We start from the raw sequence: 13,053 nt of genomic DNA, 5'->3' as shown, positions 1-13,053 counted from the left end.
TTTTTTTTTTTTTAGATATTTGTCAGTAGATATTGTACATTTATTACTCAACAATTAATAAATATTTACTGATGCCTGTTAATTTTCTTCTCATCTAATGTTCAATATTAATATTTGAAAACCTGAATAATTGCCTGGAAGTTTTACGAATAAAAAATTAAAACAAAAATAATTTAATACACTTTTAAAGAATTCTAGAATTATAAAATCACTGCATTTTCATAACAGTGCATTTCTATAAAAAACCCAAGCTTTCACTTGCAAGTATGCGTCCGTTTTACACCAAATACTGCTTAAAGAAACATTTCAGAGCAGAGAATAATTAACAATGTTATAGACTGTATTAGATTTGATATTGTAAAAACCATTATCCAAAGCCGCTTATACACACTCATGTTCATATAAATGTAGGCTATGTATGCCCTCAACAATCACCATCACTAATAACTAATATGTTTAAAGAGACATTAAGAGACTTTGTCTTCTGAAGCTGTAGCTGTCAGTGATGGTAAAGAAGTTTGTTCCTGATTTAAACTGTTGGTTAAGTACGTTAACGTAACGGACGCATGACTAGCACTGCCACATAGCTCATGATAATCGCTCTTAACCCACCTTGGAGGACTCATCCTCGAACTTCTGCTTCGGCTTCCTCTTGGCATGTTGCTTTTTTATGACTAACTCCAGAAAAAGATCCGAGACTCGCAAAAAATGCTGTTGTTTTAATATTACTATACTGTCAACGCGCTACTGACCTTCGCACTGTATTTATAATCCGGGGAACTTTCTAGCGTATTACATCATAACGTTTGACATCCGCTCATGCGCATGCTGTACTTCCGGAATATGCCGTTTATCTTCACTTAAAGGTGCAATGTGTAATATTTACATCGATCTATTGACAGAAATGCAATATAATATACATAACTATGTTTTAAGAGGTGTATAAAGACCTTACTTAATGAACCGTTATGTTTTTATTACCTTAGATTGAGCAATTTCTATCTACATACACCGCGGGTCCCCTTACATGGAAGTCGCCACCATGTTTCTACAGTAGCCCTAAACGGACAAAGCTCTACAAAAGCGCGTTTCGTCATAATGTTGTCCTTGCGAATAAACACTGACACAATGATGAACAAGTACATTAATATTCGCAATAACATCGATTTATTAAATAATGAAGTAAATATAATTCCTTAATTTACCTTTGTAAAGAAATCTCATTGCTTTCTGCTCTTTACCGACGAGTCCTGTGTCGGCCACCGTAGGTTCTCTAAAAGGAGGGGTGAGCATTGGTTGCAATTCGCAATCTGACCGCTAGATGCCGCTAAAATTTAAACACTGCACCTTTAAGTAAAACTTACTATTACTATTATATTTTTAATACTAATTTTATAGTTTGTATAAGTTATTTTCAACAATGAAATGCAAAATGTATTAGCGTTCATAGTGTTTTGCTTGTAATTTATTTGCTCAGAATTACATTTTAAGAAGCACAAGAGGGATTTTAAAATGTTAAAAAATCTGTATTATGTACACTGCATATAATACATAATTCTTTAGTACTAATATCATTTATTCTGTTTCTTCCTTTACTTAACTGTGACTGAAGCTTTTTAACTTTTAGTATTATTTTGCGATTATTTTACAAATGATATTCACACAAATATATAAAACAGCACCGTACAGAATTTTTTTTCCAATTTTATAGTGCAGTTATTCTTTTGTTCTTATTTTTAATGACAAAATTAAAATAACTATATCAATATATATATATATATATATATATATATAGTTACAGTGATATCAATTTCTCATACCATGAAATTTGGTCAGCAAAATATTGGTCATATTGCCCACCCCTAGCAGCCAAATACATACACACATACCTTTTTATTTATTAAATTCACTTTAATTTTGTTGGAAACACTGACACAACCAATTAATGCCAACAAAATCTAAAACAGATGAAGTCACTTACTGGGGTTTTTCATCTGGTAATGGTTCATCATAGCAAGAGCTTCCATGGCGTCATTAACAGACTCCCAGTCCAGAAGCCCTGACGAACTCCTCTCTGATGTGGAACCTATTCATTAAAGAAAAAGAGGCACTGGACACATTACAATAATGAAGGAGCATGGATGACATTACCAGTTAATAGGGCACACTTTAAATTATTTCATGCTGAGTTTGGCTTTCTATGCCGTTATTTACCACACATCAGTTAAAGGCAGTACGTTTTCACATACCTTTAGCTGCAAAAAGTTTGACATTGGAAGGGCTCTTTACCCCAAGTTCTTCACAGACCTGAAAACAGATGAAGGTTGTAAATGTACACATCGAATAACATTGTGACAAGAAAGGCCCTGACTTCCTGTAATGTGAACTGACCCTGGTAAAGGAGTCTGGTGAAGCCTCGGGTGCTGCGTTGAAGAAGTGTAGGACGTTGCTGGGATGCTGAATGCGGTTCTTTGCTGCCTGCTCTGGAGAGGAGAAACGGTTATTTCTGCTCCCGTGAAAGTCTTTGAAGCTGCTGGTCCCGTCTTCCAGCTCATAGGACTGACCGGGCATGATGGCCTGCTGCTTAGACACACTGACACAACGAAGAAAACAACTGATCAAACCGTATGTACACATATGAAGTCATATTTAAAAAAAAAATTAATTAATTAAATTCGCATTTTACTTTGATTCCCTTCGAATTCTTATTCTCATTTTTTTACGTAAATAATTAAGACAAAACTATTTTAACACTTTGATTTCATTCAAATTCTTTTACTGTAGTGTTAAAAAAAATCTCAACAAAAATAATTAGACAAAACTAAGTATTTTAACACAATGGAAGCATTTTTAATGCCTTTAACTCTTTCCCTGCCAGCATTTTTGAAAAAAGTTGCTAGCCACCGCCAGCGATTGATGATTTTCACTAAAATTTGATGGCCTCCAGTATTTTTTGCTGTATGAATATTTGAAAATGCAATACACCAAAATAAAGATCAGAGCCTCTACTTTTAAACAAACAAAAAAATCTGTTTAATTCTAGCTTAAAGCATTCTTTTTTTAATCAACACTTGAATATAGGTAGGTTTCATAAAAAATGCATAATTTTGAGCAAAATTAATTTTTTCAAAAACTACATCTGGGTAATATTCAGTACGATTATCAAAGCATAAATCCAGTAAATCGCTTCCATCAATACCTCCAAAGCTTGCACAGACATATACCACTTCCTGAATCAACATTTTACTCCGTAACATTATGCAGTTTTCATTTATATGCTGTCTATTGCTGATGATCGCATTATTTTTCATATGCATCTGTTTACATAAGAGATCGCTCGTTTCTCCGTCCTGTTCACGTGTTTTTGTTCGGAAGGTTTTGTCCTCGTTCAGAAGATGTGTAATAGCACCCCCGAGTGCATAACAGTGAAAACACGAAAAGCCGTAAAAACTTGTCTTTGGCGGGGAAGCGTTTTCTTGTAAAAGACTAGATAACTCGTCAATAGAGTTAATGATTAAACAATATATAGCAAAGCTGTCACAAATATATTCAAAATATCCGAATCTTATTTTCTTCTATTAAACACTATGTAATGAATCACGGACAATCAGGCTGCTATTATTACAAAATTTCAAAAAACTCCAATTGGAACGATTGCAACAATTACCAAACATTGAGCTTCTGATTGAACAGGAAGTTGTTGTTGAGATGTGAGATGGCACGATCCACAGCATAGCAGTCTCCCATCTCCACCATAGCAGCTCCAGGCTTGCTCTTCATGAATTTCACCTACATTAAAAGGGGAAAAGTGGATTTCAGATAAAGTTGTGTGCATTTTGGCAGTATCCAACTTACTTTTATCCATTCTACATACCCGTTCCACATTTCCATACAGGCAGAAGATGTTGAAGACCCTGTCTGCGTTTATTTTTGAGGGATCCAGGCCATACACCATGATCACTGGTGAGTCTGCATGTGCGCCATATTCACCGGGGGGCGGAGGTGGGGGGCCGTACTGTGCACCGTAACGCTGACTGGTTCCACCACGCCTTGGACCACCCATGGGCGGCCCCATCCGTCGGCCTTCATAGGATCCACTGTAGCTCTCATCTTGGTATCCGTGATAACCTCCTGAGAATACACAAACGAAAAACAGACCGCGTTGGGGTGGGCGTTGTGGGCAGGATAGGGGTAAACAAACATTTTACACACCCTTCACTTCAGTTTAAGTTTTAACATCAACACAGGACCATCTTGCTGCCACTGTGATAAAAGCACCCCAATTTGTTGTCGTTTTAACATTCACTCCCCTGTTTGCGAGCAAATGAGGCAAATGTGTTAACGCGTGTGCCCCGGCAAGCCTTACCATACTCTGGAGGGTGGTCTCCCAGCAGAGCCGGCTGCCTCTGGCGCTTGTTGGGGTTGGCGTTCATATCTGAGAGGCGAGAGAAGGAAGAGGGCCAAGATAGGAAAGGGGGAGGGGCCAAAAAGAGAGGACGAGAGAGAGAGGGAAAGATGAGTTCGCTGAGAGGCGACAGGACAGGACACTGACTTTGTGAATGTTAATGTGATTGGCATGAGCTTTCAGTTCAGCAGAGAAGGGGACACATAAGATACCAGAAGAAAGGGCCGATAATATTAGGGTTACATTTCACCCCCAAAAAACAGGTACATTTGCGTAAAGTAAATTAAACCTACTTTTAAATCACTGAATTTTGTATGGTAACATTTTCATGACAAATCAAGCCAATTTTCTCCTTAAACTGTCATTATCATAATGTCTGAACATCTTTAGTCCTTTTGTATAAAAATACTGCAATGGGGCTTAAAAATACTACGATACATTTACAGCAGTATAGTCTTTCTGAATTACAGTAATGAGACTTGTAATTGAGGTGGGGATGTTTATATTAATGATAATTACAGGGTTCATTTTCTTTATTTAAAATGTGTTTCATTCTTTTAATTTCAGGGTGAAATGTCATGTTACGTCAGGTTTCGTGAGACTGACCTATGAAATTACCACTTACAAACCTGTCTATCACAGCCAGCTGGCTAATAAACATACAGGCTTTCTTTTGGGGGTGTACCGGCCCCGAACAACCTGCTGTGTTGGTTGTGACAATGTAATTATGTCATATATTATGTTTGGGAGTGTGTGGGTGGGGGAGGACAGAATGTCTACTGCAGACACACCTTGATTGCCCCCATTGCCATCAGCATCTGCACCTGTTCAGGTACACACAGTGCAAACATCAATCTCACAACAGGTTTCTTACTCTATTTAGGATCTTAAATGCTTAGGGCACCATGCCTTTATTAACATTGCTATTTACAAAAGACGCAACTGAAAATGATGGCAGGCCTCTCTTCTCCTATACCCCCTTTACCACCAAAATGGTGCTGGTGATTGTGTTCAGCTGGGTCTCAAAATGGACTCACATTTTTACTGACTACATCACTTCACCGCAAACTAATATGGCAAATTACGTCTTTTGCTTTCAAGTGGTACTTACTACTTTTGAAAATACACTTTTATATTTAAAGCAATTCTGTGACTATGTAATCACAAGCTAGCTTTGATGTAATTGCCAAAAGCTTATTTAATTATATAAAAAAATTGAAGTAGTTGGGCAGCTCGGGAAATTTAGAAACGTGATAATTTCGTTTGTGCGATCTAGTTCTGTTTTACATTAGACAGACTGATTAGCCGTTTTGAAAACTTTTACATGGTACGGAGATTATCTCTTCCCTCAACCAATGATTCTAAGCCCAAAGAATACTTCAGCTTTAAAGCGAAAGCTCAGCGTATGCGTACAGCCAAACACAGCGTTTCAAAGTATACTCCATTTGACAGCATGGGCAATCGCACAGTAAAGTTTCATCACGGTCCATTGTCTGCGCAATTTCTCTCCAGAATTTACGATCGATAAAATGTCTTTGTACTTGTCAACGCAGCTGTATACTGTTGCTTGCATTTGCTGTAGATTGTTGTTCCATCGCATCCATTTCTTTCCTTTTTTTTTTCCTAATTACAAAACAGTGTTGCCACCTTGTGGAGCAACTTTTTAATGCAAAAATGTTTGCCGCATATGAGAACTTAAAGGGTTAGTTCACCCAAAAATGAAAATTAGCCCATAAATTAATCACCCTCAAGGCATCCTAGGTGTATATGACTTTCTTCTTTCAGACAAATCCAGTCGGAGTTATATTCAAAATTGTCTTTGATCTTTCAAGCTGTTTAATGGCACTCAGCGGGTGTTGCAGTGCATCAGTCCAAAAAGAAGTGAAATAAAAAGCACCCATCCATAAAAAAAAAGTGTCTCAAACGGCTCCGGGGGGTGAACAAAGTCCTCATGTAGCGAATCGATGCATTTTTGTAAGAAAAATAACCATATTTAAAACGTAATAATCAATTTAATCTAGCTTGCGCTCACTGTTGTACACGGAAGCAGCTCCGGGCGGATGACGTATGGAGGTCAGCGTTGCGCATGCACCGCTCAGAAGTGACAAATGCGGAAGTGCAGCGGAGAGATCAAAACAAAACAACGGTCTCTAATTAGAAGTACAAAACGAAGATTTGTAAAGAACATTGTCAGAGGATTTTGATATAAGCCAAGAGGAGACTGGTTTTCCTTTGCTAAAGTAAGGAAACTTTGCTTCCTTTGCTCCTGTTAACAAACGTTGGTTTTCACGAGACTCTCCGGCGCATGCGCAACGCAGACCTCATACGTCATCTGCCCGGAACTGCTTCCGTGTTCAACTGTTGGCGCAAGCTAGATTAAAGTGATTATTACATTTTGAATATGGATATTTTTCTTACAAAAACGCATCGATTCACTACAGGAGGCCTTTGTTCACCCCCCGGAGCAGTGTGAGACACTTTTTTTTTAATGGATGGGCGCTTTTTATTTAACTTCTTTTGAACTGAAGCACTGTAACACCCGCTGACTTGCATTAAACAGCTTGAAAGATCAAAGACAATTTTGAATATAACTCAGACTGGATTCGTCTGAAAGAAGAAAGTCATATACACCTAGGATGCCTTGAGGGCGAGTAATTTATGGGTTAATTTTCATTTTTGGCTGAACTAACCCTTTAACATATGCATGGTTAGAAAAGCTATACACACATACAGTATTACGGTGATGAAGAAATTCACACTGAACACTGTACGCACACTCTAGTGAATGCATAAAACTCAAGTATATTTTGGGCTTTAGTGGCATAGCGGGCCATATTATTAGTGTAAACACACAAAATGGTGCCAGGGATGGGAACTAGCGCCCCATCGGTGGAAAAGGGGTACTAATCACGCAAAACATCTCTGAAGATCACAAGTATAATAATGTTGCTCACAGAAGAACAACCCATCCCAGGAATACACATTTTAATGCACCTTGCTGATCTACATCAATTGGTAGCCCAATGAGGAAGACAAAAAAACACAACAACACTCAACTGGAGAGGAAAAGATCAAGTTAGTCAAACATTTGGTCAAACACCCCCATGAAACATTAGACTAGAAGCGTATCACTCCAAGACAACAGAAGCTTGGGGTTACTTACAGTACAAACGCAAGGGTTGGGGGTTGAAGGATGGGGCAAGTAGAACATGCCGTAAATTAGCCACCGTTGAGCGTCTTCATGGCATCGCCCTCCATATCGCACTTAAGAACTTTCCATTTCTTCCCCCCACCAGTCCATTCCACTGATTTCCCAAGTACTCTTCCTTGTTTCAGATGGGTTTCAATGCTCCATTGATGCCAGCACACACGCCGTATTCTCATTTCAATGCCTGTCTTTCCCATGGTGGTTGAAAAGCTGGAGCAATTTATGCCCAATTCAGACTGACTGGTACTTCCACTAGAGACACAAAGCCAACCTGCATCATACGGAAGGTGTTACACAGTAGTCAACGACTGGAAAAAAAGGGAAAATATGTCACATATTGACAGAAAGAGAGAGGAGGAATCGTGAAAGGGAAGGACTAGAGGACATGTTGGGGGAAGAGAGCGTATCTGAAACACCAGCCTCCAGGGCAGAATGTCAGGGCTTAACGGAGTAAAAAACAAAAAAAAGATTGACGTGTCGGCTGTCTGCATGTCAGTGCGTCTGCTTGTCAAAATGTTGTCTGCAGTGTCTTCGATGTCTCGAGTGGTTTAGTGTCATCAGCTGTTGACGAGTGAAGAGTCAGGCATGTCGATTTGTAGGTGTCTGGGTTTGTGTTGTAACGATCGGCATGGCGAGAGAGAAAGACGACGTACCCCAGAAAAGACAGACAGGTTCAGAGAAGGCTGTGGACATCAGCAGTTTGACATGAATGAAGAGAAGAGGTCTGTTTGCATTGTGTTGTGGTGTCACTTGAGGATGCGTGTCAAAATCATCCCTTGTTAGCAGTGAGGATAAGGTGGTGTGTCACAGTGGAGTGTGTCTTGCTCTTGACCCGTAAGAAACAACGGGAGAAAGTTGAATGGGTGTGGGAGCCATAACTACTTGCACCGACAACCCCAAATCCTTCAATGTCTTCGCTGGCAGTGTCATTTCTGTAGGAGGTGATGAGTGCGAAATGTTGCGTTATCAGGTGTTTGTCAGGACGCCTTGCAGTTTCACGAAAGTAAAATGAGTGTTTGTCCTTCTGGAGAAATATTCTCACAGGTATAGGAGGCAGTTGTGGTTTGATGACTGGTGCAGTGGTGGAAGTCTGAGGCACTTGTGTCTCCAGTGAAATCTAGGAAATGTCCCCCAGTGTCCAGATGTATTAAGTGTTCTGTTGTTGCACTTGATATTCTGGAAAGTTCTGTGCTTTCGTTTTGGTCTCTAAAATGTACCGCATGAATGTGAGGGGCAAATGGCCAGCACCAAAGATCATCTTGTTCAAAAGATCATTGGTTCGTTGACCTGCAATTAGTTTGCAACAGGAATTTTGGCATCATTTGGGCACACCATTAGCGGCCAATTAATCAATGCATGTTATTCCAAAGAACAACATATCACAATATAGCACTGCTCAAAAAAGACTTTCATCATCAAGCCCTATTATTTTTCAAACACTTTTTTCAGAGTCTAATAAATTCCCAATAGACTAAATCAAGTCACCCTCCAGTTTTTTTCTTAAATATTACTTCACCTGGAAAAGTAAAATGGGTTGCAAACGTAGTTTCATGTTAATCGTAAAAGGTGTCCGATAATCTGCCTCTATGGTGCTAACCCAGTAAGCCACTTGCCCCTCACACTACTGTCATGTGACAGGCTTTGCTGGAAAAGGAAGCTTGTGAGATATCGGCAGGAAAACATTCTGAGGAAGCCTTAAAGACCACAGGGATACGGCTTTACCTTCCCCTCAGAGAGTCACGAAAACATAGAAAACGTGGTGTAGACGATGGTATGCCTAACACTCTGCACAGGGGAGGTGAAACAGCGGATTCATTGCTGCGATTCTAAGACGTCCCAATCCCACCCACTTATTTTCCCCACAGTGGCAGTAAGGGCGCAGAGAAATGTCAGCGCAGATGTAGAGTAAACGGTACCTTGGCTGCTCAGGTTCGGATTGGTGTAGTCCCATGTGTCCTGGTCATTCTTGAACACATTAAGGCGTGTTGGCTAAGAGTAAAAAAAGTAAATTATATAAAAATGATGTATCTACCAGCTTGAGTAGGGCTGGGTGATATCGAGTATTTACTTAAAATATGTGGGTAAATGTCAATAAATATCATTTCATTATTATGCATTAGTATGTTTATTATTATATATTGGTGCATTGATTAATTAAGCTTTTAGGTTTTTTTACTTCTTGCTTCAAGATTTTGACTAACTGGTTACAAAATAAATAATTATTTCTAATAATAATTTAATTTAATAATAATAATTTATGCATTTAGCAGACGCTTTTATCCAAAGCAACTTACAGTGCATTTAGGCTATACATTTTTTACAATAAATTTTTACAAAATAAATGGTTCCTCTAAAACCACATTTTTAAGCCATTCAGAAAATGCAGAGTATTGTCAAATGTCTGAAAAATAATGAGTGAATTATTGTAGCATTAATCACCCATTAAATTTAGATGAACCTCACCTTGGCATACTCGATCTTTAGCGTGCAACAGCCAGAGTATATATCAGCCCCATTGAGTGAGGCCTTGGCCCTTTGGGAACTCTGAACTGAATCAAATGTGTGAGGAATTAAAGAAAAACAAAGGTAATCTTGTGTTCCCTGACTACAGAGGTTATTATTTAAAGTATTCATGGAAGGCAACATACTTTAAAGTGTTAGTTCACCCAAAAATTTAAATTCTGTCATTAATTACTCACCCTCAAGTCATTCCAAACCTGTAAGACCTTTGTTCATCTTCGGAACACAGATTAAGATATTTTTGATGAAATCCCGAGAGCTCTCTGATCCTCCATAGACAGCAAGGGTCCTACCACGATCAAGGTACAGAAATGTAATAAAGACATTATTGAAATAGTCCGTGTGACATCAGTGGTTCAACCTTAATTTTATGAAGCAACGAGAGTACTTTTTTCTCTCCCTAGGGCACCATTTTGGAGAGTATCACGACACATGCGCATGCTCTCCTTTAAGTGTAAACAAGGCGTGTTTAACGTCAGCTGCACCAGGCGCATTCGTTGTTTACATGTCGGGAAAAATCACACGCATGCGTCGTGATACTCTCCAAAATGGTGCCCTAGGGTGACGCGGAGGAGAGGAATTGTTGAATAAAGTTGTTATTTTAGTTTTCTTTTCGCACAAAAAGTACTCTTGTAACTTCGTAAAATTAAGGTTGAACCCCTGATGTCACATGGACTATTTCAATAATGTCTTTACTACCTTTCTGTGCCTTGATCGTGGTAGTTTCCCTTGCTGTCTATGGAGGGTCAGAGAGCTCTTGGATTTCAACAAAAATATCTTCATTTGTGTTCCGAAGATGAACGAAGGTCTTACGGGTTTGGAACGACATGAGGGTGAGTAATGAATGATATTATTTGCATTTTTGGGTGAACTATCCCTTTAAGTTAATTGGTTTGGACAGAAACTTCCTTACAAAGCTTGTAAGACATTCATAGTCCACATGAGAAGTGGACTTAACTGACAAGAGCGTAATGCCTCATGAACACAAATTACAGCTAGCAGAATCTACCAAACAGCTTTGGTCTGAAACAGTAGGATATTCCACCATGGCCTGGACACCATTCTTCCTAAAGATGACGATTCTTTGAACAGGACCACAGTTGTTGCAAATAGTATAGAGAACATCCTGCAGAACAACAAGAACTTTAGTGTCTATGGAGGGTCAGAGAGCTCTCGGATTTCATCAAAATCTCATTTTGTATAATAAAAAGCATCAATAATATTACACAGTGGATGTGGGTATTACCGTGGTAACAGGATAAATGGGGTTCATGATTGTGAGTAGCAAAACAGTATTAACACTGCGGGAATCATCAGGGTCACCCGGCCTGGATATCTTCTGGCTGGTAGAGTAGTTTACAAACGCAGGATGTCCGGCGATGTAGATCTGGTTGTCGTTGGCATAAGTAACAGCATTGCAAGACCCATTCATATCTTCATATTCAACAAGGGCTTGACGCTTCTTAGGCATGAGTACAACATAACTGCAGAGAGATGGAGAGATATGATCCTCAATGCATTTCACTACAGGCAGAATTACAGTATGGCACATCCGACGGAGACGTAGCACAAGTTACCTGATGGTTCCAAACTCTTGCAGGGCTTCAACGATGTCGGCCTCCAAAACTCCGTCCACTAAACCTCGGACATGCACCACAAGAGAGGGGAGGGTCTTGTGCGGATCAACATAGTCCTCCTATGAAATAAATAATCACATTAGTCCAGTAAACTGGAATAAGTATTCATAACTTATAACAAGAAAAATATTCTAAATACAAACATTGCAATTTGTGTGTAACACGCACTTTGTGCATGCGGTGTATACTGTCCTTACTGTGTATCTATAAATGTATATGTATTAATTATCATGTACGTTATATTTTTCCCGCTCGTTGTGATTAATAACGCACAATTCATGTGTTTACGGTTACATGCGGCATTACCCATTCATTCAGCAGCTTTTCAGAATATAGCTTTATGTGTGGGGTGGAAAATACACGCATTTCTTACTAACACATCAAACATTCGCTACATAATCATTTTATGGTTTCATATTTGTGTTTTTGTAATGCTTTTGGTGCAGAAAAAGCAGTGTGTTGTAGCTCAATTGTTTGGTTAGCTTGTTCGCTAACTAACGTTAGTGCTATTTTAGCCAGCTAGCTAGCTAAAGATAAGTCATATAAAGTCCGTAATAAAATAACTGATAGTGTGTAAGCAAAGGTTTGTCTTACGGTCGCCATTCCCCCCTCGTTTTCCGTTTTCTGGCGTTTTGTTGCTCTGCCGCTTTCGCTGTAGTAGCGGGTCGTCTGCGTTGCCATGTTGTCCCGTTACGATTCACGCGCATCAAAATGAAATGGACGAAAACTACAGAAAATGGGACAGGCGGGGGTGACGCCTTCCGGAGAAGAACCGGCGATATTACTGGCGGACAGGAACTGTCAATCACCACTGTAGTCCAATAAAAACAGCGAGGCACCACGCGGAGGTCAATGATTGGACACTACAGTAGTCATTTAGAACAGGCCTGCGTTCAGCCCCGACAAAACGGTGCATAACGTTTTTAAACGGAAACGGTGGTGCGTTAAACACACTGTTCTGATGACGCAAGAGTTGCAGCTATGGCAGTACCTCCGAGACTGTGTTATGATCTATAATATGACCTTATTATTTTTATTGTGAGTATTAGGCTTATCATTATTGCTGATCACTGTTGTTGTGCTATGATATTGTAATATTTACCATTATATAATCAGAGGAGTATAGAAAAGTTTATGAAAGTGTCACTCCTCAATGCAATAGCAAAATATATAAATATGTATAGTATTTTTATGTTACATTAATCAGTATTTAGCACACCTTCCTAAGGAAAGGATATGGACCAGAAGACATTGCAATTACTAAATGATATTTAGACAGACTT

At 39.1% G+C, this 13,053-nt stretch overlaps 2 protein-coding genes across 5 annotated transcripts in view; both read right to left on the bottom strand.

Moving 5' to 3' along the window:
* Positions 1 to 825, bottom strand: part of LOC107655825 (coiled-coil-helix-coiled-coil-helix domain-containing protein 2-like) — an 8,903-nt gene extending 8,078 nt beyond the window's left edge. The window contains exon 1 of one of the 2 annotated variants that reach the window (XM_016443412.1): positions 613 to 825. In XM_016443412.1, coding sequence (XP_016298898.1) covers positions 613 to 659 — 47 coding nt within the window. In that variant the 5' untranslated portion in view covers positions 660 to 825. The remainder of the gene's footprint in view (positions 1 to 612) is intronic. The other variant, XM_016443413.1, reaches the window with a different exon arrangement.
* A 1,133-nt stretch (positions 826 to 1,958) lies between these two features.
* LOC107655818 (heterogeneous nuclear ribonucleoprotein L-like) lies at positions 1,959 to 12,496 on the bottom strand. Of its 3 annotated transcripts, XM_016443402.1 has the most exons (13): positions 12,365 to 12,496; positions 11,711 to 11,829; positions 11,380 to 11,617; positions 11,174 to 11,259; positions 10,077 to 10,173; positions 9,530 to 9,602; positions 5,197 to 5,229; positions 4,367 to 4,435; positions 3,875 to 4,131; positions 3,668 to 3,789; positions 2,392 to 2,593; positions 2,250 to 2,307; positions 1,959 to 2,086 (listed from the first exon to the last, which is right to left on the bottom strand). In XM_016443402.1, the coding sequence occupies exons 1-13, from the start codon at positions 12,449 to 12,451 to the stop codon at positions 1,974 to 1,976; spliced, it is 1,554 nt and encodes a 517-aa protein (XP_016298888.1). In that variant the 5' UTR covers positions 12,452 to 12,496; the 3' UTR covers positions 1,959 to 1,973. The 3 variants fall into 3 exon arrangements, with proteins under 3 accessions (XP_016298888.1, XP_016298889.1, XP_016298890.1); XM_016443403.1 differs by lacking the exon at positions 5,197 to 5,229; XM_016443404.1 differs by lacking the exons at positions 4,367 to 4,435; positions 5,197 to 5,229.
* Between the last annotated feature and the right edge of the window lie 557 nt (positions 12,497 to 13,053).

The sequence above is a fragment of the Sinocyclocheilus anshuiensis genome, unplaced genomic scaffold, assembly GCF_001515605.1.
Source record: "Sinocyclocheilus anshuiensis isolate Anshui unplaced genomic scaffold, SAMN03320099.WGS_v1.1 scaffold1421, whole genome shotgun sequence".
Classification (NCBI taxonomy): domain Eukaryota; kingdom Metazoa; phylum Chordata; class Actinopteri; order Cypriniformes; family Cyprinidae; genus Sinocyclocheilus; species Sinocyclocheilus anshuiensis.
This window is presented reverse-complemented; position numbering and strand designations above follow the sequence as displayed.

Excerpts from the sequence above, each read along its gene's own strand:
- LOC107655818 (XM_016443402.1), bottom strand. The coding sequence starts at position 12,451 with ATGGCAACGCAGACGACCCGCTACTACAGCGAAAGCGGCAGAGCAACA. Across the intron at positions 11,260-11,379 it reads CCATTTATCCTGTTACCACG|GATGTTCTCTATACTATTTG; the intron begins GTAATACCCACA and ends GTTGTTCTGCAG. Across the intron at positions 10,174-11,173 it reads GGTGTCCAGGCCATGGTGGA|ATTTGATTCAGTTCAGAGTT; the intron begins ATATCCTACTGT and ends AATTCCTCACAC.